This window comes from Ochotona curzoniae, unplaced genomic scaffold (assembly GCF_017591425.1).
Source record: "Ochotona curzoniae isolate NIBS_2020 unplaced genomic scaffold, NIBS_Ocur_1.0 contig_2210, whole genome shotgun sequence".
NCBI classification, from domain to species: domain Eukaryota; kingdom Metazoa; phylum Chordata; class Mammalia; order Lagomorpha; family Ochotonidae; genus Ochotona; species Ochotona curzoniae.
The window spans coordinates 27,689,679-27,712,734 of NW_024465369.1; the positions used below are offsets into that span (position 1 = coordinate 27,689,679).

The 23,056-nt window shown below is 35.5% G+C and overlaps 1 protein-coding gene across 14 annotated transcripts in view; it reads right to left on the reverse strand.

Moving 5' to 3' along the window:
• The window catches only part of SCN3A (sodium voltage-gated channel alpha subunit 3), a 76,671-nt gene extending 55,937 nt beyond the window's left edge, over positions 1-20,734 (reverse strand). For 4 of the 14 annotated variants that reach the window (XM_040972051.1, XM_040972048.1, XM_040972057.1 and 1 more), the window contains exons 1-9: positions 20,419-20,682; positions 14,432-14,550; positions 12,427-12,516; positions 8,151-8,279; positions 7,389-7,480; positions 6,290-6,562; positions 6,024-6,087; positions 4,662-4,803; positions 3,731-3,937 (exon numbers count right to left, since the gene is read on the reverse strand). In XM_040972051.1, the coding sequence (XP_040827985.1) occupies positions 3,731-3,937; positions 4,662-4,803; positions 6,024-6,087; positions 6,290-6,562; positions 7,389-7,480; positions 8,151-8,279; positions 12,427-12,516; positions 14,432-14,550; positions 20,419-20,682 (1,380 nt within the window). Of the gene's footprint in view, positions 1-3,250; positions 3,258-3,730; positions 3,938-4,661; positions 4,804-6,023; positions 6,096-6,289; positions 6,563-7,388; positions 7,481-7,571; positions 7,664-8,150; positions 8,280-12,426; positions 12,517-14,431; positions 14,551-20,418 lie in introns of all 14 variants that reach the window. The other 10 variants (XM_040972052.1, XM_040972058.1, XM_040972061.1 and 7 more) reach the window with 9 other exon arrangements.
• Positions 20,735-23,056: the final 2,322 nt, after the last annotated feature.

Consider the following 23,056-nt stretch of genomic DNA (forward strand, 5'->3'; position numbering starts at 1 on the left):
ATGGAAAAATGGTGAGATTATTTGAGCTGTATATATGATTTTTCATACCTATCCAATGACTAGTACTAGGAGGACCTTAAAAAATAATAAATAAGGCATGGCATGATAACTCTGTGGCTGAAGTCCTTGCCTTGCATGTGCCAGGATCCCATATGGATGCTGATTAATACCCCAGGTGCTCTGCTTCCCATCCAGCTCCCTGCTTGTGGCCTGTTTAAGTAGTTGAGGGTGGCTCAAAACCTTGGGACCTTGCACCCATGTGGGAGACCTGGAGGAAGCTCCTGGCTCCTGATGTTGGAACAGCTCAACTCCAGCCATGATGGCCACTTGGTGAGTGAATGGAATATCTTTCTCTCCATCTCTCTATAATTATGACGTTCCAATAAAGAATAAACAAATCTTTAGAAAAAGAAAATAAATAAGAATGTAATGGATACTTAGTTTCATAAAAATCACTGGCTAGTTGGTAATTTTGAAATCACATGAAGTTGGAAAAACTAAAGTTATACTGTAACAAAGCAATATTACAGGTCTGTTATCTATCTATCTATCTATCTATCTATCTATCTATCTATCATCTATTATCATTTTCTCTCTGCCTTTCTCTGTTTCTCTTCCCATCTCTCTTTCTTCCCTTTTTGCTTCAATGTTGACTATATATCCGGTTGGCAACAGGCGAATAAAATCTGTTTGGTACCATACTCTCCCAATCAACAATATAAAGTATTTCCTTGGACAAATACTAATCTTTCACATATGAAGTTAATGCTGATCAAATCATGATAACTTATCCATGAATACTGACTAGAGCAGATGTTTTTTCTAGCTGACCTAATCATAGAGTAAATTATCAGATTTTAAAGTTTTTTTTAATTAGACACAGTAAACTTAATTTCAGAAAGCTTGTAATCTTTTAATTGCTGCCATGCCATTTTTTACTTTAGGGATTAGATGAAAATAAACCGAATCTTACACTATACTATCTGTTATGCAGCCTTACTTCATTAAATTCTAAAATAATACTTGAATAATCTGAAACTTTAAAATATAATTCAATTTGTAAATAGTATTTATACAGTATTTATTTAACACTTATAAGAATACCCTTTCATTATAAAATTTATCTTGCAAAAGTGCTTCAATTGTAGTGATATGAAATAAAACTCTGAAATAACAGAAATTAACCAGAACTTTCAGACAGAAACAAGGATCTGTTTATAAGACTTCCAAGCATCACAAGCATCACTAAAAATTTGTTTTTAGTTTTTCTGATAAAACCAACAAATCATAATATTACAACTTGACGTGCAATGGTAAGATGAGAAAAGCAAAGCCAGCATATTCAGCAAATTCTGTCTGTAGTTGAGCTTAGCAACTGTGTATCTTCCTACTATTAGCCTATTTTTCTTAAAAAAAAAAATCAGAATATTAAAGACTTAAGATCCAAACTTACAAATTCAGAATATATTACTTTTATTAAAATAGGCCAAAATGCTTTCAATAAAGTCAATATTGTTAAATATTTCAAAAAAACTCTTATACTTTTGTTTCTGGTCAAGGTACATTAGCAGGGATTAGTGCTTGCTTGCTTTCTTCTGAACAACTAAACAGAGAATTCATGAAACATTGCCATTTAAGGCATGGGGCATGTGGTCAGGAACTCTTCAGACACATGAATTAGACTAGAATGAAAGCAGGGTTCCTGGTTTTCTTAGTTTGAAGCCTTACAATTCCTAACTGAGTAACAGAGAAAGTATATTTCTATAGATTCCAATATCGGAAGAGGAGAAGCTAACAGAATAGGGAACTTCAAGTGGCAGAGCAGAGAGCTGATCCAGGATAATGCTGCAGATTCCCACTGAGATTCCCCATGGTGGGTGTTGGGGAACTACCAGGGGTGGAGGGCTGGAGGGCCTATCACCAAACACCCAGAATGTGACAGATGGTACTTCTTCCTCCCAGCTTTGTTAGCATGTGTTTTATTTTTAAATGAAGGTATTTGAGTAGAAGTTTTGGATGAATCCTTATTTTCTGAGTGGGGAAATCTAAACCCTACACTAAACGATACTCTGATCCTACCTACAAAGTCTTAAACATTTAGAAAAAGCAAAAGTATGAAACTGCTTCTAAATGAGGTAGCATTACTATGTGAATTTAAAAGCATCTAACATCCAACAAAGTGAAATTGAAAGTGTCTTGATTTCAACTTAAGGTTGTCAGGAAAGTAAAAATAATACATTATATGATCCATGATAAAGAGCAAAATTAGTAAAGATCACAAACTTGAACACATAGCAAAAATCACTCTAAGGTCAATAAACTTAGTTTATAATTTATATAAACTACAAATGATTTAGAATTGCCAAAATATCTGAGTAGAGAAGCGAAGTTGAAGAGCATCTACTTTCTGACTTCAAGAATGATAATAGGTCTTTAGTAATGAAGACACTTGTAGTATTGGCATAAAGAGACATGTTAAGCGAATAGAATTGAACTCAGGCACTGGATTTCTGAGAAAGGGTTGTAGGGAAAGGGTTAGTGCAGAAAAGATATTTTGCTCAACAAATAGTACCAGAATAATCAATACCTGTATTAAAAAACAATCTCTACACATAATATGCTTCTTACACAAAATTGCACTTTAAATGATCAATTGACCTCAATGTCACACATGAAGCTATAGCTCTTTTGAGCAGGGGAGCTGGGGGAGAAAGCAGAAATAAATACCTGGTGTTGGTTTGGCAAAAAAATTACTTAAATGTGACACCAAAATCACAACTTTTAAAAGCCCCAAATTACTTGATAAACTATAATTTACGAAAATTAAACATTTTTGCTTTCAGAACTATTCTCAGAGAAATGAAAAAACTAGTAATATACTGAGAGATATTTCCATAAACAGGATTTTTTTAAAAAAAATTCAACACCATGTCTATATTTCTGCCTCAAGACAGGAATGCCCCATTCACCTTATTCCCTATTCAGATACCCTGTTAATATTAACAAAAATCTAAATTTGGTATCTACTGTCAGACGCCTTTCTGCATTTTTCTCCCACAGAATAGTTAAGTGAAGATATGTATAAAGTTTTCTTCACATTTGAGCTTAACTAATTTCAGAATAAAATCTCAAAAGTCGAATTAAGGTGGAACACCAATAGTAGAAAATTAAAATTGCCATTCAAAATTAAACTAAAAATGAAATTCCTCCTAATTTTGCATTGTCTGATAATTCCATTTTCCCTGATTACCTGCAGCCTCTTCATGTACTGATGGAAGAGCTACTGGAATGTAGGCAGACTTGGTTTATAATGAACCTTCCTCTGTACAGTTAGTTATGTATCTCTACCTGTCAGTGTTTATGTATTTATGAAATTTAATTTCCATGAGGTCAGTACCTATTCACCTATTGCTAATGTCTTCTCTATGTGCTGGTTAATTTCCTCACAGTGTGCAATATGTCCTGAAAAGCCAGGTCATGGAAATAAATTAGATTAAAAAAATGATGCATGAACTTCAAACACTTTTGCACTAAAATAAACGTATCTTTTATTCTCATTCTCCCATGAACTTCAGAAACAATTTCAGGCTTGAGTAATTATTATATTCCTCATGGGAATTTCATATACAAAATGAGGTCCCAGGTGCAAGTTAAACTTTATGGTATGATAATATTCCTACTTAAGAAATAAAAATACAATCATAAAGCTGTGCTGCCTATTGCAGAGTACCTGAGCTTCCTCCTGTTGTTTTTTAAGCTGTTCGAGCATCTGCTGAAACTCAGCTTCTTTCTGTTCAGCCTCTTCCAGGGTGGCCTGATTCTGTTCCTCATAGGCCATGGCCACCACAGCCAGGATCAGATTAACCAAGTAAAAAGAGCCCAAGAAAATGACCAGCACAAAAAATATCATGTATGTTTTTCCAGCAGCACGTAAGGTCTAGGGAGAAAGTGGATAACTTCATTAGTATTTTGGCACAGTGTCCTCAAGTAAAGATCTATTACCATAGCCAGCAAACCATAAATTTTTTTAGTATTCAATTTTGACCAAAATCAATTTTGTGTTGATGTTAAAAATGCATAAGTACACAAGTAGGAACAAAATGATGTCATCTTAAGCTTTATTGTAATGTTATTTGATATAGAAATAATATTAGTGTTTACTGAATATAAACTTGTGGTCAATAAAGTGTTTTATTAGGGCTTATAAAGCAAGACAATATTACAAGCAATAAAATTATGTTGTTAGTGGGGCTTGCTTGTCTTTCATTTGAAATTAATTCTTTTTTTCTTTTCACATGTTGTTTATAATGTCTATAAGCAAACTGCAAAGTCCCTGAAGTTGTGAGCATTCCTTGAATCCTCCATAGGCCCTGGCACTTACATGTCTTTCATGTAAAAGATGCTCTCTTGTATGTGTATGTGCATACACATCAATAGGAGGCTTCAAGAAGATAATGGTAATTTTGCATTCTCTTATAATTCCACTTTTCCATAGTTATTTGAAGCCTCTTCATGTACTGATGAAATAAGCTACTGAAATTCAATACACAACTGCTTTATAATGAACCCTCCTCTATTCTACAGTGTTACAAGTATCTGTACTTGTCCCTGCATGTGTACTTATCAAATTTAGACCCTGTGCCTGTTAATTTGGACCTTACCAACTGATAAAGGTTTTCCCAGTAATCCTGAGTCATGAGTCGAAACAGAGACAAGAAAGCCCAGCTGAAGGTGTCAAAGCTTGTGTAGCCGTAGTTGGGGTTTTGACCAGCTTTCACGCAGATATATCCTTCTGGGCACTGGCTGGAAGAGATGGGAAAAAAGCTAGGGTCAACACAGAAGTTACAGAAATTTCCACTGGATTTTGACTTGTAGGAATGCTGAAACCCAAGTTTATAACAAATTTTCTTGTTTTCATTTTTGAAAACACTTTAAATGATTGCTCAGAGTGGAAATTAAATGCTATTTAGCGATGAGCAGAGAAGATTAGGATGCCAGTATCCTGCATCCTGGCTGTATCTCCTACACCCTGGCTGTATTCCCTGCATCCTGCACTGGGAATGTGTAGGTTCCACACCTGGCTCTGCCTGCTGACCACAGTGCAGACCCAGGAAACTTTGGTAAAGATCCAAGTCTCTGGGTTCCTGCTATACACTTCTGAAATCAGGAAAAATGTCCATTAATTTGCCTGGTGTTTATTTTCATCAACATTCTTACATTTCAATACCACACAAATTTTTAGAATGACTTAGAATATATTTAAGTTCTATAGCCAAAGACTCACTCTTGCTATACCATTGATTTAAAAAAAATTGTACCTCTCTTTTTTTTTATATAAATGACCATACCATTGGGATGACTAATATATTATATATTATATACTATATATCATATGCTATATATTATATACTATATGTTATATATATTATAAATTGCACTGAGGAATGTGATCAAAATGACTATGAACTAGACCTGGCCACACTCAGGCATGCCTCCTGTCTTGCTTGCACACAGGGATCTACGTTATTTTATGAACTTTACAAAGCAGTTCACCAGGTGGGCTTCCACTTGGAAGATGATGTTGTGAACTGGATCTTTTTTAGAAATAAGATACATCCCAGTTATAGTTTGAATATTTTCCAACCTCAATGAGTCCCATTCTGTCAGTACACACCAATACCAGTACAAATAAGACCATTTTGTTTCCTTCATTGTATTTCTACCACAGCTTTGATAGGTTAACAGAAAATGCAGATTATCGATTTTCACAATTTAGAGCATTAATTTAGATTATTTCTTACTTGATTGATTTCGGAGCAATGGAATGATTTATTCAAAGTGATAATTTTCTTGAATGAGTTTAGGGTCAGTTGCAATCTGGTAAGACTGATAAAGCATGGTCCCAGTTAGGCAACACCACTGTTTAATTTCAATGTGTAAAGCTACACTTACATATTTTGCACTACATATTTTTTTAACTTGCAAATTGTACTACATTTTTTTTCCAAAAATGTGTATCTTACCCAGCATCAGAGCCATTTCCACAGAGTAAAGGATCATTCTGTCCTTCCAAAACATAAAAGTGACCTGTTGATGTAAAAAGAGACTATTAAGCTTCATGTTAATCCAATTCACATTAGGTATGAGTAAGTTTGATCTCCAATGTTTTCCGAAGAAAAATCAGTAAACTGTATTTACGAAGTTGGCCTCACACCCAGACCCTCAACTATTTATAGCTGAAATCTCATTCAGAACACTAAGATCAACATAATACGCCAATAGTTCTTACTGTCATCTCCTATGTAATCCTTCCAGTCAAATGTGTTCATTGTTACATTAACAAATGTTCCATTTGAATCCATTGTGCTGTTCAAGTAGGAAGTGGTGTTGGTTTCAAAGGCAGAATTGCTTGGGGGCCACTGCAAACACTTGTTCCTCAGGTTGCCCATGAACAGCTGCAGCCCTATTAGAGCAAACACGCTCAGACAGAACACGGTCAGGATCATGACGTCAGAGAGCTTCTTCACCGACTGGATCAGGGCCCCCACTATGGTCTTTAATCCTGAGGAGAGAGAACTGTGGGTCAGTTGAGGAAGAGTGCCATAGCTTACGAGTCACACACAGTCTGAGGCTCCCCCAAATGCTCGCCTGACTCCAGAGATACTAAACGCGTTATAGTTGCTAGCTTTACAGATGGCCAGGCAGCCTGGGAAATACAGGGAGAAGAGATTAATATTTGAACCATGTGCTTCCTGTAGGTTCAACATGAAAGTTTAGTTAGTCAGGAAGTTTTGTTTTCATGGCTTATGTACTACCATGAACAGGTTCAGACAAATTTGCAGTTATTTTTTATCTCAGTTTTTGTTCACGAGGCTGCTTCTTTCCAACCTATTCTTTTCACTAGTCTCTAGGTCATAGTGACTTAGAGGAGAAAATTTTAATGTAATAAAAATGCCACACCAAATGCATGCTGGTCAACAATATTTTCTCCCTTAAAAGAAAGGGATTCATGTTTAAAAGCAGTCTAGGATAAATTCCAATAGCAAAGTCATGGCAACAAAGCTCTATCCGAAGATAAAATTGAAAAAAAAAAAAGCTTTTTTATGTCATAAATGCAATGGAAATGGAACAGAAAGAAACAGAACAGAACAGCACAACTAGTATTTCTCATAGGTGTTTCATGCAATTTTCTGTTAAACTCAAAGGCTGACTTTATAAATAAATGTAAGTTTTAGGTTTCAGGAACTGAACTGGCCCTGGACCATCATTTGACATTGTTGACTGTAATGAACACCAGTAACAAGCCACAAGGCCAATGCTTTCAGTCTCAACATCTCTGCAGTTCAAGTCTGTTGGAAGTCAGCCTCTGTGTTTAACCTAGCTCTCACCTGGAATGACTGAAATTGTTTTCAGTGCTCGGAGAACTCTGAATGTTCTCAACGCTGAGACATTGCCCAGGTCCACAAACTCTGTCACATATCTGTAATAGGGGATTCACACACAAACACAATAACACACAAGAAAAGTTGGAGAGAGAAGGGGCCTACCGCCTTACACCAATGTCTTCTTACCTGGGATTACAGAAATAGTTTTCAGAGCTCTCAAGACTCTGAAAGTTCGAAGAGCTGAAACATTGCCTAGGCTTACAAATTCTGTTACATACCTGCAGAATTAAATCAGAGTTACTGATAGCTTCCACAATGCTTTTAGTAAATAAAGAATTTATGCTGGATTTGGCACATAGAGCCCCTTGTGTTTCGCAAACGGATTGCTTTGGGTCTCAGGGCACCATATGCTGTCAGTTGCTTTTAACGAATACAAATTTGTTGCTTTCCTTTAGTGCAATTTACACTAAGATGTGCATACCTATTTGGAAAACTAATCAAAGAATACTATTTCCAATTTTAGTCAATAAGTGACTTCATTTTGATGATGAGAGAAAGGCTATCAGATAGGAAGGTAATCCCATTTCTTGGTCATTTATCGGACATGTTTATCTTGTATTTGTATTGTCAAAATGTGTGCAGCCTATGATTTGACTAACAACAGGAAACTTAATTTCTTCTGCATTTAAAACATGTCACAGTCATCTGGTTCATGCAAAGACTGTTCTCACTTCTTGAGTTTATCAAATTTTCAAAATTACTCACGCCATCACAATGACACTGAAATCCAGCCAGTTCCATGGATCACGAAGGAATGTAAAATCTTCTAAACAAAAACCTCTTGCTAAGATTTTTATAAGGGACTCAAAGGTGTAGATCCCAGTGAATGTGTACCTAGGAGAAGGATACATCCCAGAATCAATGAGTTCACTGACATTTGAAATGGGTATTTCCAAGCACAACAAACCCTATTCTTTTGTGTTTTTTTTAACACATTAACTATTTCTGCTTACTAGAAAGTTTATCAGCTAAGTTAGTCTTATAAATCCAAATTAATTAATGTGGAAATATATCCTTTAAGAATCTGATCTTGTTGAAGTACTACTAGTTTTTAAATAATTGTCTTCATCTACAAGATGCATGTATTTTATAGGTAATATTAGTTTCAAGAATCCCACAAAAATTATTCCAACCTTGATATTGTAGAATGTCAGTGTCTAATAGAAATATAATTTAAGCCAGGCCCAGCACGGTGGCCTGGTGGCTAAAGTCGACTTGCATGGGCCAGAATCCCACATGGCCACAGGTTCTAATCCCTGCGTGTCCACTTCCCATCCAGATCCCTGCTTATGGCCTGGGGAGGCCGTCAAGGATGGCCCAAAGGTTTGGGACCCTGCACCCATGTGGGAGACCTAAAAGAAGGTCCTGGCTTCAGACTGGCACAGTCCAGCCATTGTGGCCACTTGGGAAGTGAATCATTGGGTCAAAGATCTTCCTCTCTGTCTCTCCTCTCTGTTTATCTGACTTTCCAATAAAAAAATAAATATTTAAAATATGAAATATGAAAATACGAAAGGACAAGGGAACTTAATTTAAAACAATGTGTCAAGAACATTATCATTTCGACAATTAAAATGAACCAAAATTCACATTTCATAATACATTTGTGCATTGTAAGTCCTTCATTGTATCATGTGTTCTAAATGTAACAAAGCTTGAATTTATTTCTTTGTAATGAAATATTCACCCAAGTTTTTAACCACCAAATTTATTTAAAAGTTAATTTACATATTTAATGTAAAAACATACTGTATTTTTATTCTTAATATTCACTTATAGAGTTATAAAGCTAATTCTCTCCCTACTACTCTCTCCCTTTCTGTCTCTCCTCCATTTCTTTTTACTATCTCTAATACATGTTTTATTTCCCTTGTATTTTATGTGCTGGTTTACACAATTACTAAAATTGAAGGATAAATGAAATACCTGAATCATTTTTATAATTTATTCCCTATGCAATTGGACCACATTAGAAATTTGAAGGTTAACCTCCAAAATGGTTAGAAGGCGTTTTAATGTAGGATATTCCTACCCTATTTTCTTTGGATGTTGACAATATAACTTATTTCTATTTCTTCCAAAAATAGTTGAGAGTACTTGTTTTTAACACTGTGTTCTCTAAAAGTATCTATTTTTTGGAGTTCTTTACCCAAAGCACAAAAAGCTTATTTATTTTCCAGCCTACCAGTAGTTTATCTGTGAAAAATGTTAGGGTAGTTATTTTTGAACCACTTTGTATAAAAATTTATCTCATGTGAGACTGCCTCAAAGAAAACAGAGGAAATTTTCTTAGGTATTTTCTTTCTTGTTTTTCTATTCCAACAACTCAATTGATTTCATATGGAATAATAATAATCAGCATCTTATGAAGTAGCTATGTAATAGGAAGAGACATACTTTCCAATGCTAGGTTTAAGCTCATTGATGATTAAATTTGGATATTTTGCATTATACATTGTTGCCATAACATTTCCTTTCAAAGGCCTTAGAGCCACCTAACTGGTATGTTCTGTTCATTGTATCAGCAGTTAATGCCTTATGTTCTCTATGCCTAGAGAATTCTTTGCTTTCTCTAGAGTTACAGAAACAAGATTTGTGTCTTCTATTCCTGTTCTGGACAATCTGTGTAGGCTCTATCGGGAGTGTACAGAATTGTTGGTAGCTGTCCAGGGAGGAGAGGCCTAAAGCTTAACAGATTGGACAGGTCAATGGGAACTGGGCAGCTTAATCTTCCTTGGCTGTGTCCCATGAGGCTCCTGATTATGCTGTCACTTCTATCCATGTCACAGTTTTCTTCCTATAATTATGATGTCTGTGGAAGTGCATAGCCTTACATAATACTCCTGTTACAATATGATCTGTTACTCAGGGCATTCTATGCATATTGTATATTTGTACAGAGGTTTTTCTTTTGCTGCTGATAATGGCTTGTATTTTCATTTTTTTTAGCTGAATTTTTTTCTCTCTGTATAGGATTCCAGCTTTTTGGGCAGTATTCACTACTATTTTGCTGTTGTCTGGTTGTTTTGTCAAGTTACCAGAGAACATGGATCATGAAAACCTGTGCAGAAACCTCCAACTGGAAGATCCAGGTTGAAGACTTTTGTAAAGCTAAGGACATTTTCATAATGTGTTTCTTTCAAAAGAGAGACTTACATTTTCAATTACTCCCTTTGCCTATCTTTTAATTACTTTATGCAAATAAGCGAAAATCATACATGTCTAAGCACTTCAATTATTTATGCTAAGAAAAACTCATAAAAATAGTTTTATATAGGTTTGTCAATTTTGTTAACTTAAAAATTAAAAACAGAATCTGAGCATTCAGCAAAATGGCCTTCCTCAACATATAAATGCATTCCATGCTCCAAGAATTTCCAGGGAACATTTTTTAGCAACTGTTTTTTAAATTTTTAAATGTATTAAATCACTGAAAGGTTAGAATGTTGCAATATATTCTCCTTGGAATGTTCCAACATACAAATAATAAGTTGAAGTGTGTGTTTTAATATTTTCTACTTTTAAGAAAATACTAGATTTTTTAACTTCACCAACTATGTGACCCTAGTGTCATGTTCTACACAAATACAACTTAAATATCTTCTGATTCTTTACAAAGTATGTATATTTGACTCAACTGACTGACAAGTAAAAGAATAATGTTGTGATGGAGAAATTGTGTATTTTTCTTGAAAATTTTCCCAGATAATTTGGAATGAAGGGCATTTGTTTCTCACATTTAAGTTAAAACTCCAGCAACATAAAGGAAAAAAAAAAAGAGAGAGAGAGAAAGTTTCTTCTTTAAGTACAAATGTGGACTGTATTAATGCCCCCAAAAGTATGTTTGACGTTATTTCCTGTATTAAAATACTCAGTTATTTAGTCTGACACTGCTAGGGACACAATGGCTGTGATTTTGAAGTATAAATGGCACATGTGATTTAATTGAGCGGTTACAATTATTATTGGGATTGTTACCATTTGTTTTACTGTGCTGATAATAGAGTTCATGAATTTTGGATGTTCTGCCTTTAATCAAGTCTTCCTCTTAAGCAGTTTATTTATTTTTATTAAGAATTATTTATTTTTATTACAAAATTAGATATACAGAGAGGAGGACTGACAAAGAGAAAGATCTTCTGTCCAATGATTCATTCCTCAAGCTGCTGCAATGGCTAGAGCTGAGCCAATCCAAAGCCTGGAGCCCAGGAGCTTCTTCTGGGTCTCCCAAGCGGGTCTCACATGCGGGTGCAGATCCCAAGACTTTAGGCCATCCTTGACTGCTTTGCCAGGCCACAAGCAAGGAGCTGGATGGGAAGTGGGACCACCAGGATTAGAACAGGCGGACCCTGGTGCAAACAAAGCAAGGACTTTAGCCAGTAGGCTACTGTGCCAGGCCCAGCAGTTTATTTTTTAAGCATGGTTTTACAGAAGATGTCTTATTTTTTTTTCAGGACACATTTGTTATGGCTAAATTACCTACATGCATAAATATAACTTAGATATCTAAAACATATCTCATTTCAGTACCTAAATATAAAAATACACAATCAAGATGCCAACTAGAATAATATAGAGCTAAGCATCTAAATGCATTTTGCCAGAATGTGATAACAGCATACTAAAGTAGAAAAAGTTTAATTCATCAAATACTCAAATGATCATTATATTTTATATAAAATACTTATTTTTTATTACCTTATCTCTTAGAATAAATGATTAAGTTGCTTAATCATAAGTGATTAAGTAGCAAGTACATGGTTATAATCCAGTTTGAACAGATAGCATCATAAATTTGTTGGAACAAATACTTACCTCAGAGATAAAAATGCCAGTTCCCCAATTTCCTTAGTCTTTTTATGTGTAATGGAATGTACTTCTTAGAAAGAAGTATTTAGTCTGATTTTAAAATGAGGAAACCGTAAGTCATAATCAGAAGAAAATGACAGAGAATTCATCCTGAGCAGTTATTCCTACTTACTCTACATTCTTTGTCCAGTCGGGAGGGTTACTCAAAGTCATAAATACGCAGTTGGTCAAAATAGTGCACATGATAAGCATGCTGAATAAAGTAAATAAGAGTCAAGGAATAAATGTCGGTATGATTTTGTGGCCATTTGCAAATGAACCAATCATAAACTCAACCATAAGTTGACTGTAAAAATTAACCTTATTTATTCTAAAACAATGATAGTCATGGAAACTTACAAGCTTTTCGTACCGTTCTGGTGTACTCTTCTTTCATTTCAAAATATACACTCACAAAATCTAATGTAACAGCATGAGGTCTGCATTTGACGGGAATGGGAATTGTTCTGCATTCTAAGCAGCTGTGCAAAAATTTTAATAGAAGCAAACTCACCATGCTTTAACCATCTCATATGACACACATATGGACGATATATTTCAGATATAATTTAAAACATGACAGAAAAGGTTAGCAGATACAGCATAAACTATCTGAGATTGTTTAGCCCGTTGTACACAAAGACTACATTGGTTCAGATTGAGAAGTAGCTCATGCCTTTATAATTTACAACATAATGAAAGAAGACAGAATTTTCTTCTGACTAGATCATAATACTTTCTGACTTTTTATTTCACTTTAGGCAAATGAGCCTCCTGTATCTAGTACCCATCATGTCTGAACAGGTGAGAACCATTGTGAAGCCCTGCTGAGAGTTAGCTGCAATGATTTCTCTCAGCATTTCATCCAGATTTCATTATAAAAATAAATTCTGGTTATTTTGAGGTAGGAATTTTATTTTAAAATATGCATGGGGTGAACACTGTAGCACAGGTTACTAAGCTGCTACTTGTGACACTCATAATCCACCAGAGTGCCTGGTTTGAGCCGTGAGTACTCTGCTTCTGATTAAACTTCCTACTATTGCAGCAGATCATAGTTCAAGTACCAAGTACTAACTTTCTGCTATCCACGTGGGAGACTTAGATTCTCACTCCAGGTTTCAGCCTGGCCCAGCCCCAGCTGCTGAGTCCTTAGAGTAAATGAATTAGTGGATGGAGGGTCTCCTTCTGTTACTTTCCCATTCTCTCTCTCCTTATTTCTCATACCTACCCTCCCCCCTCCATCTTTTTCTCTGTAGCTCCAAGATTAACTTTCCATAACTTTACTTTTCAAATAAATCAATCCTGAAGAAAGCATGATTTCAAACTTCAAGCCACAGAATATGAGAATTAAAATGCACATCAAAATGTCAATTCAATTTACTCTATCTTTAGAATAACCCCTGTTTGGGTTAATAAATAAGACAGCTTTTGCCTGCTGATATAAAATGACCATCTCTGAGTCCTGGCCCACCTTTCTGTTATATTAATTCTTGAGAATTTTCTTGAAACCCATCTAATTGTGAATTTTCACATGAGCTTTTTGGTTATTTTTGCAAATAGTTTTATATTCAATGACTTTTGGATAAATAATGCCAGCCAGCTACATAGGCAGATAGAAGGAGTTTGATAAATATTTGATGAAGAAGAAAAGGTGAAGGAGGGAGAAGAATATAGAAAAAAAAGTAAAATATAAGCAAAGATAGGTTCAGCTGCTGACAATGCAGAACCAATGAAGGCAAAAGAAGCAGATCATTTGATCATTCAGATTATAATACTAATCACCAGAGATTGTCATCCTTCAGTGATGGTTATGCATGATCCTCTGGAGGTTAATGGGGATCAAATTGGTTCTTGTTCCTACTATAGAGTGTATTTCATTTACATATCATTACCATGGTTGTACATTTACTTTTAGAACAAAAAGTCATTGAGCATAATCTTGTCATAGATAGCAGAAAGCCAATGAGAACAAGCAAATTTAACACATAATGTTACTACTAAGCTAAATAAAATTTGGATATTAAGGATATTTTTCAGATAAAGATACAAGAAAAATACTTTTTAAAATTCCAGAAAGAAAAATTTTCAAATCAATCATTAAAGTAACATTTAGGTAATTCACATGAAAAGGATATGAATGTACCAAAATCTTAATAGCAATTTTCCTAACAGGATTTAGTGGAGTTAAAATATACAAGGCAGAGGTGGCACTGAATCGAAAAATTGCCTTTCCTTTATTCAATACTATAAAAGTCTGAAAAAGAAAATAAGATAAAGAAATTAGTAAATTGGATATGCAATTTATTTGAAGGTCTTGCATGCATAAACATTTTTTATTGATTTGTTTAAATGTATTTGTATTAACCGTTCATATGATTTGGCCCTGTGAAGCAACTATAAGGATATAATTTACTATTATCTCTTCTGTCTTTAAAGCTCCAACTTGCTCATATAATCAGGTAGTCCTACACAAAAATGTTTGACCAATTTACAAAATACAGATTAAAATTTTAATTTTACCACCCATCTCTTAATCTATATAACTTTTGAGATCACTCTGTATATATTTCTATTAAATAGTCTCCCATAAATATTTTTTGTATATCAAATCTTTCAATGCCAAAGTTTATGGTAGTGCCTTCAGAGCTCTACTGTAGTTTTCCCAAGGTAAAAATGTTGAAACGGGTTGAATTATCTAGTTTTGTTGATTCTTTGACTCTGCTGTGAAGGGCTCAGCTTCTGTTTATAGAAAAAAGGACAGTACCATTGAATTCTAGACTGGAATACTTGCAAGGCAATTCACACCTAAAATGATACGCTCTGAATTCTGTGATCTTGCAATCATTAACTTAGCATTTAAATTCTGCTACCCAGTGATTACCCACAAAGCTAAGGGTAACTTTTTTTATATTCTTAAGATTTTATAACTGATATATAAAATGTGTGCATGTTCAAGGGGTATTGTATGAGGTTTTGATACATGTCTACACGTGTAATGGTCAAATCAAGGTAAATATATCTTTCCTTTCAAATATTTTTCATTATAATAAATACATTAAAAAGCCTTCCTTCCAGTTTTTAAACGATATTCTCAAAATATTATGGCTGTTTTGTAGTCCCTCCTTGTGCAAACAGCCCTAGAAGTTCTCTTCCTTATAGAGCTATAGCAGAGTCCATTCATTGCAATGTCTCCATCACCCCTTCACACCACGCTCCTTTGTCTCTGATAATCACTACCTGTCTCTCATTTTTTCTGCCTCTCTTTAAAAAGAGAGAACCTAATAGCCCAGAAAAAAGTGAGATCATGTGCTAGTTTTTCTGTATCGGTCTTATTTTAATTTGCATAATTACTTCTGGTTTCATCCATGTATGCAAAGGAAATGAAATCATTCTGTTGAGGAGGCAGTTGTGTTCCCTCATTTATTACAGCACTATCCACAATAACCTAGAAATAGCAACAACGTGTCCATCAACTGACGAATGGATAAAGAAAATACAAGTACATAGCAGAATATTATTCACCTATAAAAGGAGTGGAATCCTGTTATTTGTGACAATACAAAACAAACAGAATTATGTTTTATTTTATCCCAGGAGAGCCATTTCTGTCCCTATGATTTCAAATCACTTGTCAGCTTCATTCAAATTTCCTCTCTGACTCTGGGAGTGAGTGTCATGGAATCCAAAAGACGAAGCATCTGAGAGGTCATCTGGTACAAATCCCCTCCCATTTGAAGAAAACAGCTCCATAAAACTCCTAATAAGGTCTTACAATGTTCATGCTATGGTATCAGACATCCCTACACTGGTCTGAGAAGTGGAATGCTTGGCAGGGGCGGGGGGGCAGGCATTTTAATTTTATTAAAACATACTGAGCATGCATTGCCTAGTTGTTTAAACTGCTGATAAATTAGTTCTCATAACAAGACAATGGAATCAGAATTTCTGGGATGTAGACACAAACTTGAATATATAGTTTCAAATATTCTCAGGTAATTCTAACATACAAAAACTGACAATGTTTATGCCCGGGCAATGTTCTGAGCTGTCAAAATACATTCTTGATCAGTTTTCCAGGTAAATCCCACAGCCTTCCAATCACTCCTTAATTGCTTCCCTTTACCAGTAAGTCTTGGTACCTTAATTTGTGCTATTTTACATTTTGTTTGTAATTACAGTCGTGTCGCAGTTTACACATAGCATTCATCCCAATGAGAACTAGGTTGGAAATTGTTCTAAACCATGGAGCATAAAGAGCCTGTAAATTGCCATTTCTCCATTTTTTCACAGTGTTTAATAGTGTGGTTTGCAAATAATACTTTGCTTTCATGAAATATGGGTTTACCTTTAAAGCACCATTTACCTTTGAAACACCTATTCTATGTACCCATTTACCTAATCGTATGTTTTCCCCCTTCAAATAAGGGCTATATCCCATACATTCATGTTCACTGACAATCAACTCTATTTAAATAGGCAAATATTTATATTGCGGGCATAAAAGACAGGGAAAACAATTCCTCTGTACTTGCCTCAATGTGTTTAAGACCATAAAACACATTATTACTTGACTAATCATTTTCTGTAAATGGTGCTGTATAAATTGGAATTATCTGCTTGGAACATTGGACCTTGGGAAGTCTGTCTTACCTACATAGAAACATTAAGAAATTGCCGTGAACTCACAGGACTAGATCATTTGGTATTATAATTAAGCAATCAAGATCCATGGGGGTATTTGACAATAGCAGGAACATGTCAAAGTTCAACATAATGTAAGGCGCATTTACTGATGCTTTTTGGAGAGAATTTTTCAGAAGAAACAATTTCTATTGGTGACATTAGGAGGGGATTTTATTTTGAAGAAAGCCCAAACAGAAGGAACAGGGATGAACAATCCCTTTTTAACACACAGGTACCCTTTGCTCCTCCTGCCAGGGCAGCTTTTGTACAGCTTGTGAAATTAAAGCTGACACATCAGGGCATCTTCCTTGAATTCAGTGGTACAGAGCAGGCTTTCAGAACACAATCCCAGGATATGTCTAGAGAACAACAGCTGACACAAAGAAAGCCTCTGAATTCTGAGAGCTGAAGAATAAAATACTAGTGTCCTATGTTTTGAAAGAATGACAAGGAAGATGTCTAAATATTATTTGAGAAAATGAACATATTTGGGAGGTATAAATAGTGCAAGTCTAAACTCAGTTTTTCAAGTAATTATATATTTGTTTCAATGTCCTCTTTCTATTATTTTGTTTCATCTCCACCTTTAAGGGTTTTTTTTTTAATTTTACTTCTTTTTACTATTATCATTATCATGATAGAGTTCCATAGGCCCTGGAATTTCCCTTATTCCCTCCCCTATTCCCTCCTTCAAGTAATTATAAAAAAATGAATAAACATGAATAAAAAAATAGCTGGAAGTATACCAAATTGGTTATTTTATTCCTTGGAATGTTCCTTGCGTTTATCTAGTAAATGCATATCTCACAAGTTCATTTCCATTTGAAGCAAAAATAAGTCTTATATCTCCATGATATTTAAAAGGGTCTAATTATAAAGGATCTAATCTAGTTTTGATCACTGTCTTTTATTACATGAATACATATTGAATAGTTTCACTTTGGTTAAAAGTTCTGATGCTAAATCTCATCGGTCTGGGCTCATATTCTGGATCTACTATTTGTGCAGCATACTATTACACAAATTGCTTGGGTCCTCTGCAGTTACCGCTCCCAATGGTTAACCACCTGAGGCCAAAAACAGTTTCTGCCTTATGATTCCACAAAATATTAAATTAAGGAGTAAAGCCCTCAAGCAGTGTCAGACACCAAAGGAGCACAACAATGCTAGCTATGACTGCCACTGTCATTATTCTTAATATATTGCCCCATCAGCTTAAACCCCATTAAAATGCATTGTGATCATGCTCATTTGATTAAATTAGATGTTTAAAATGCATCTTTACTTAATGGCAACAAAAAACTGCATAATGCTTTGTAGTTAAAATGCCTTCAATAAGTGTGCTGTAAGAAATAATTTTAAATTCTGGAATCTATTCCATTAACTTCTTCACTAATTCCTTGCATTCCAATAATTACACACTAGCTTTTTCCTTAATAGCTCCTCGATATTCATCTTCATAGATGATTTATAAAGGAAAGCAGTGCAGTCAATATTAAAAAGGCTGGCTGGTTCACAGACACTACAAATAAATCAGGGGCTAAGCCTGGCTTTCAGCCATGGAGACAATAAAAGCAGACTGTGTTGGCACACAGAGAACAATTCTGTTTCCTAGTGGCAAACTCACATTAACCAAACTCAAAAACATGGCACATAAAATCAAAATGCCACTCCATTTAGAGTGAGAAATATTACTTTCACGTGGACCAATATAATTACAATGGTTTAACAAGAACTTTTTTTTTCCTTTAAGCAGATCAATTGGAATACAAATCTTACTGATCATGAAGCCTAAACCTGCTGACTGAATCAAATGAAGCAGAAGGTTAAGTAAGAGCTGCTGGCCAGTCCAGTGTAGTTCTCTCACTTAGGAAGTAGCCTGACATTGGGAAGAGGATGCTTTCAGTGCTTACCCATGATATCTATCTTTCTTGGAAAATACTAATTTTTTTCCATCCTCCTTTTTGCTTCCTTAACCATAGCAAGCTCATCAGTTTCTTTCCACAGAAACATTTTTCTTCAAATATCCATTATTTCTTATGATATCAGAGTAAATAAGGCAACTATCTCTAGAATAGTTTTGCAATTATTTGAAAAATACTTCCAACTATTTAGAACAATAGTTTATAGAAGAGCATTCGTTGCCAATCTCTCAGGAGATGTCTCACTACCACCAATCTGTATAATAATATTGTAACTAAATTTAAATTTTTCTAATAGTAAAACATTCAAACAATTTTAGCAACATGTCAATATGTGCTAAGTGCCACTTTTCATGAAAGTGGTTAAAAAGAAAAAGAACCTGTTCAATGATTTCAATTTTGTTTGATTTCAAGTGAAACATTTTAGAGCTTTCTGTTCCGTGCCATTTATGAATTAGAGGGCTGGCTATCACCTGAAAGTTTGCAAAAGCACAGCATCTCTGCCACCAGACTATGGAGTCAGAACCTGCTTATGGGGAAGATCTTAGGAGACACTGCAGTACGCAGGAGAAGCTCTCTTACAGCAGCTGGTCTCCTCCCATCTGGATCACTGTGTTGTTCATTAGCATCATTGATCTGATAGAGTTGAACTGAAAACTGATCATCCCATATAGTTTCTTTGGCCTTTGCATCTATAAATGTAAGTTGCCGTTGTCCCATGTCAAGATATCAAATTAGTAAGAGTAGAGTGTACCATTCATTTTAAAAAATACATCTTATAAAATACTACCTCACTGGCATAACTATAGAAATGAGTTCTGACAAAACTATGGTGCTATTTTCACATAAGGAAGACAAAGATATAAATTGATTCAATTCAAGTACAGGTGGGGAAAAGATGACAGTTCCCCCAATCTGTGGCTTTCTAATCTTGACCTTTGTTTCCTCAGACTCAAGTGTTTTAAAAAGCAGCTGTTTCAGAATCTAACTTGTCATAAACTACGTAGTTAGGAGAAGTTTCTCATATTTTACGACAGTAGACAAGCAAACAAAAACATTTCTGAGTGACTATGCATCTCCAAATATCTTCTGCCTGAGGAGATTTGATTTTCCCCTTGGCAATATAAATTATTTTGAAGATATTTCAAGTAAAACAAGAGCTAAAAAATTAAGAAGTGTAACATCTGCCCCATAATTTATTTTAGGCATAGAAATAACTCTATTGTCTATTGGGTACTTAAATAAGTTGGCAATAAACAGGTACTCAGCTTTGCTGATCTCAAATTTAGTTCCGATAGTCTCGATTACTGTGAAATTGCAAAACTTGTTTATCTACTCAGAACCTCAATGCAGACAAAGTTTCATTTTTATATACCTATCCTTTATCTTAAAAGCAAGTAGACAGAATTTTTGACAGGAAGAAAAATGGGGCACAGTGGATGCATGAGTTGCAAAAGCATATATTAACTTCAAATTGTTATATAAAGAGTTATTAGCATTAGGAAATCAACACTCACTTTTTTATTAACGTAGTAGGAATCCAGGTCCTCCAGAGGCTCCGACACCATGTCTGGAGGAATGTCTCCATAGATAAATGGAAGGTTCTTTCCAGCTTCCAAGTCACTATTTGGCTTTGGTTTGTTCTCATCATCATTGTCTTGTTCTTTCCTGGGCTTCTTGGCTTTCTCTTCTGCAGCACGCTTTTCGATAGCAGCAAGAGATTCTCTTGTAAAAAGACGGAAGCTTTCAGGTCCTGGGGGTACCAGCAGTGCCTGCGCCATCTTTTCATCCTGCACATTTAATTACGTTTAGCTTCTTGCATAAGAATTGCCTACAAAAAAAATTTTTTTTAAATGAGAACTAGATAGAAAGGAATTAAGAAAATCAATTGTGCTGATACAGTGGCATACAAGCTAATCCTCCAACTGCATCACTGCTACCTCATCTGGGTGCTGGTCCACGTTCCTGATGCTGCACTTCTGATCCAGACCCCTGCTTGTGGCCTGGGAAAGCAGTAGATGGCTCAAAGCTTTGTGTCCCTGCACCTTGCATGGGAGACCTGGAATACATTTCTGCCTCCTGGGTTCAAATCAGCTCAGATTCAGTTTTTGGCAGCTTTGGGGAGTGAATCCATGAATGCATGACCTTTTCTCCCTATCTCTATCTTTTTTTCTATAAAATCTGACCTTCAGATAAAAAAATAAATCTTTAAAAAAAATACAAATTCAACCAAAATGTTATTTTTAACAGATATTTATTTATTTGAAACTCAGAGCTATAGAGAGGAACAGAGAAAGTTTTTCATCTGCTGGTTTTCTCCCCACATTGCAGCAACAGCAAGGCTGGTCCATGGAGAATTCAAGAGCCAGGAATTTCATCCAGGTATCCCATGTGAATGATAGACCCCCTGACAGTTAGGCCACCTTTTGCTGCTTTCCTCAGGTCATTTGTGAATACGAATGGAAAGTGGAGCAGTTAGGACTGAGCTGGTGCCCATACAGGATGCTAGATTTGCAGGTGTCACATTGCCGCACGGTGGCCCCCACAAAATATTATTTATCTTTTTAAAAATGATTTTTTTTTATTGGAAAGGCAGATTTTACAGCGAAGGAGAGACACACAGAGAGAGATCTTCCATTCACTAGCTCACTCCCCACATGGTCTCAGTGGACAAAGCTAAGCTAATCTGAAGCCAGAAGTAAGAGCTTCATTCGGGTCTCCAATATACATGTAGGGGCACAAGAACTTCCTCTGCTGCTTTCCCAGGCCACTAGCGGGGAGTCAGATCAGCATGGAGCAGCCTGAACTACAACCAGTGCCTATATGTGATGCCAACGCTCCTGGCAGAGAATTAGCCTGATATGCCACCATGCCGTGATTCCTTTCCTTTTTTTTTTTTTTTTTTTAGTTTTGCCAAGCAAAGCAACTTTCTTGGAGGTTTTGATCTTTGATCTTGGAGGTTTGGGCTTGGTCAGGCCCAACACATAGTATGGTTATTTCTTCTTTCTGTTTACTACTGCCCTTCAATTTTTGCAAGACAATTTTTGTCTTCTTTCTAAATCTTCCGGTTTCTGCAGTGATGAAAAGTCCTGCTTGAGGTATGACTTCCTGTATTTTAAACCCTGGCTCTGCCACTTATGGAGTATGTGATTGAGGAGAACATAAACCCTCAAATAGAATATAATCCCTGGTTGTTTCATTCTCATCTATGAGCTTCAGATAATGAAGGACTAACCTTCTCGTGTTGTGTAACAAGTAAGTGGGTTAATACGAAATGTCAAGAATAGCTTCTGGAAATAGTACAGATAACACCCATTATCATAACAGCTGCCTTCAGTCCCTTCAAGTTTCCTCCTCTGTTGCAGTCTCCAGCACTCTTAGAACTTCAACTCTATAGAAGGAGTTCAGGTGCTGGATTGGCTAGAACCACAACTGATCCCAGAGATCCAGGACAGCACAAGAGTGTGCACATCGACTCTCACCTGCCCGTAACCTGGCGGGAATAGAAAATGAGACAGGGTAGCATCATGAAGTGGCCTGACTCAATTTTCCAAAACGAATCTGTACGACACATGGAGACCATTTTTTAAAATACAGGAATTCAGCAACATGGATTTTTCAAATATAGCTAATAATGCTTTTATTTGTGCATTATGCCAAAATTTCCTCCCCATCACAACCACTTTCCCCCTGCCCCTGCACGGCCTTGTAATGCTTGGCAGTTTTGTATTGATATGCCGAGTTTAAAGGAGATGAAAAACTACTAATTTCCAAAATTTGCTTCAATGGAAAGATAGTGATTTTAGAAATAGGTCAGCCTTTGAATTTATATTTGTAATATAACTTTGTCATTATAATTTTTGCTACAATAAAGGTATATTCTCAATAAGTTTTAAATTATCTGGCCTATCAACACATTACATTATTTTTCTTCTTCTGAAAAAGATTTGTGGAGTTCTTTACCTCTAGAACATAATATTTGGAAATAATTCTCTTTCACTCAAAATTCACTTAACCATTTGTTTCATGTCTACTAAATTCATGGTAGGCAGTACATATTAGTACACATGTTCTTAACCAATTTATGCTCATTTTTTGGCCACATAAGCAGTCCAATTCTAACCTATGTGGAATAGTCATACCTTTCATGCTCTG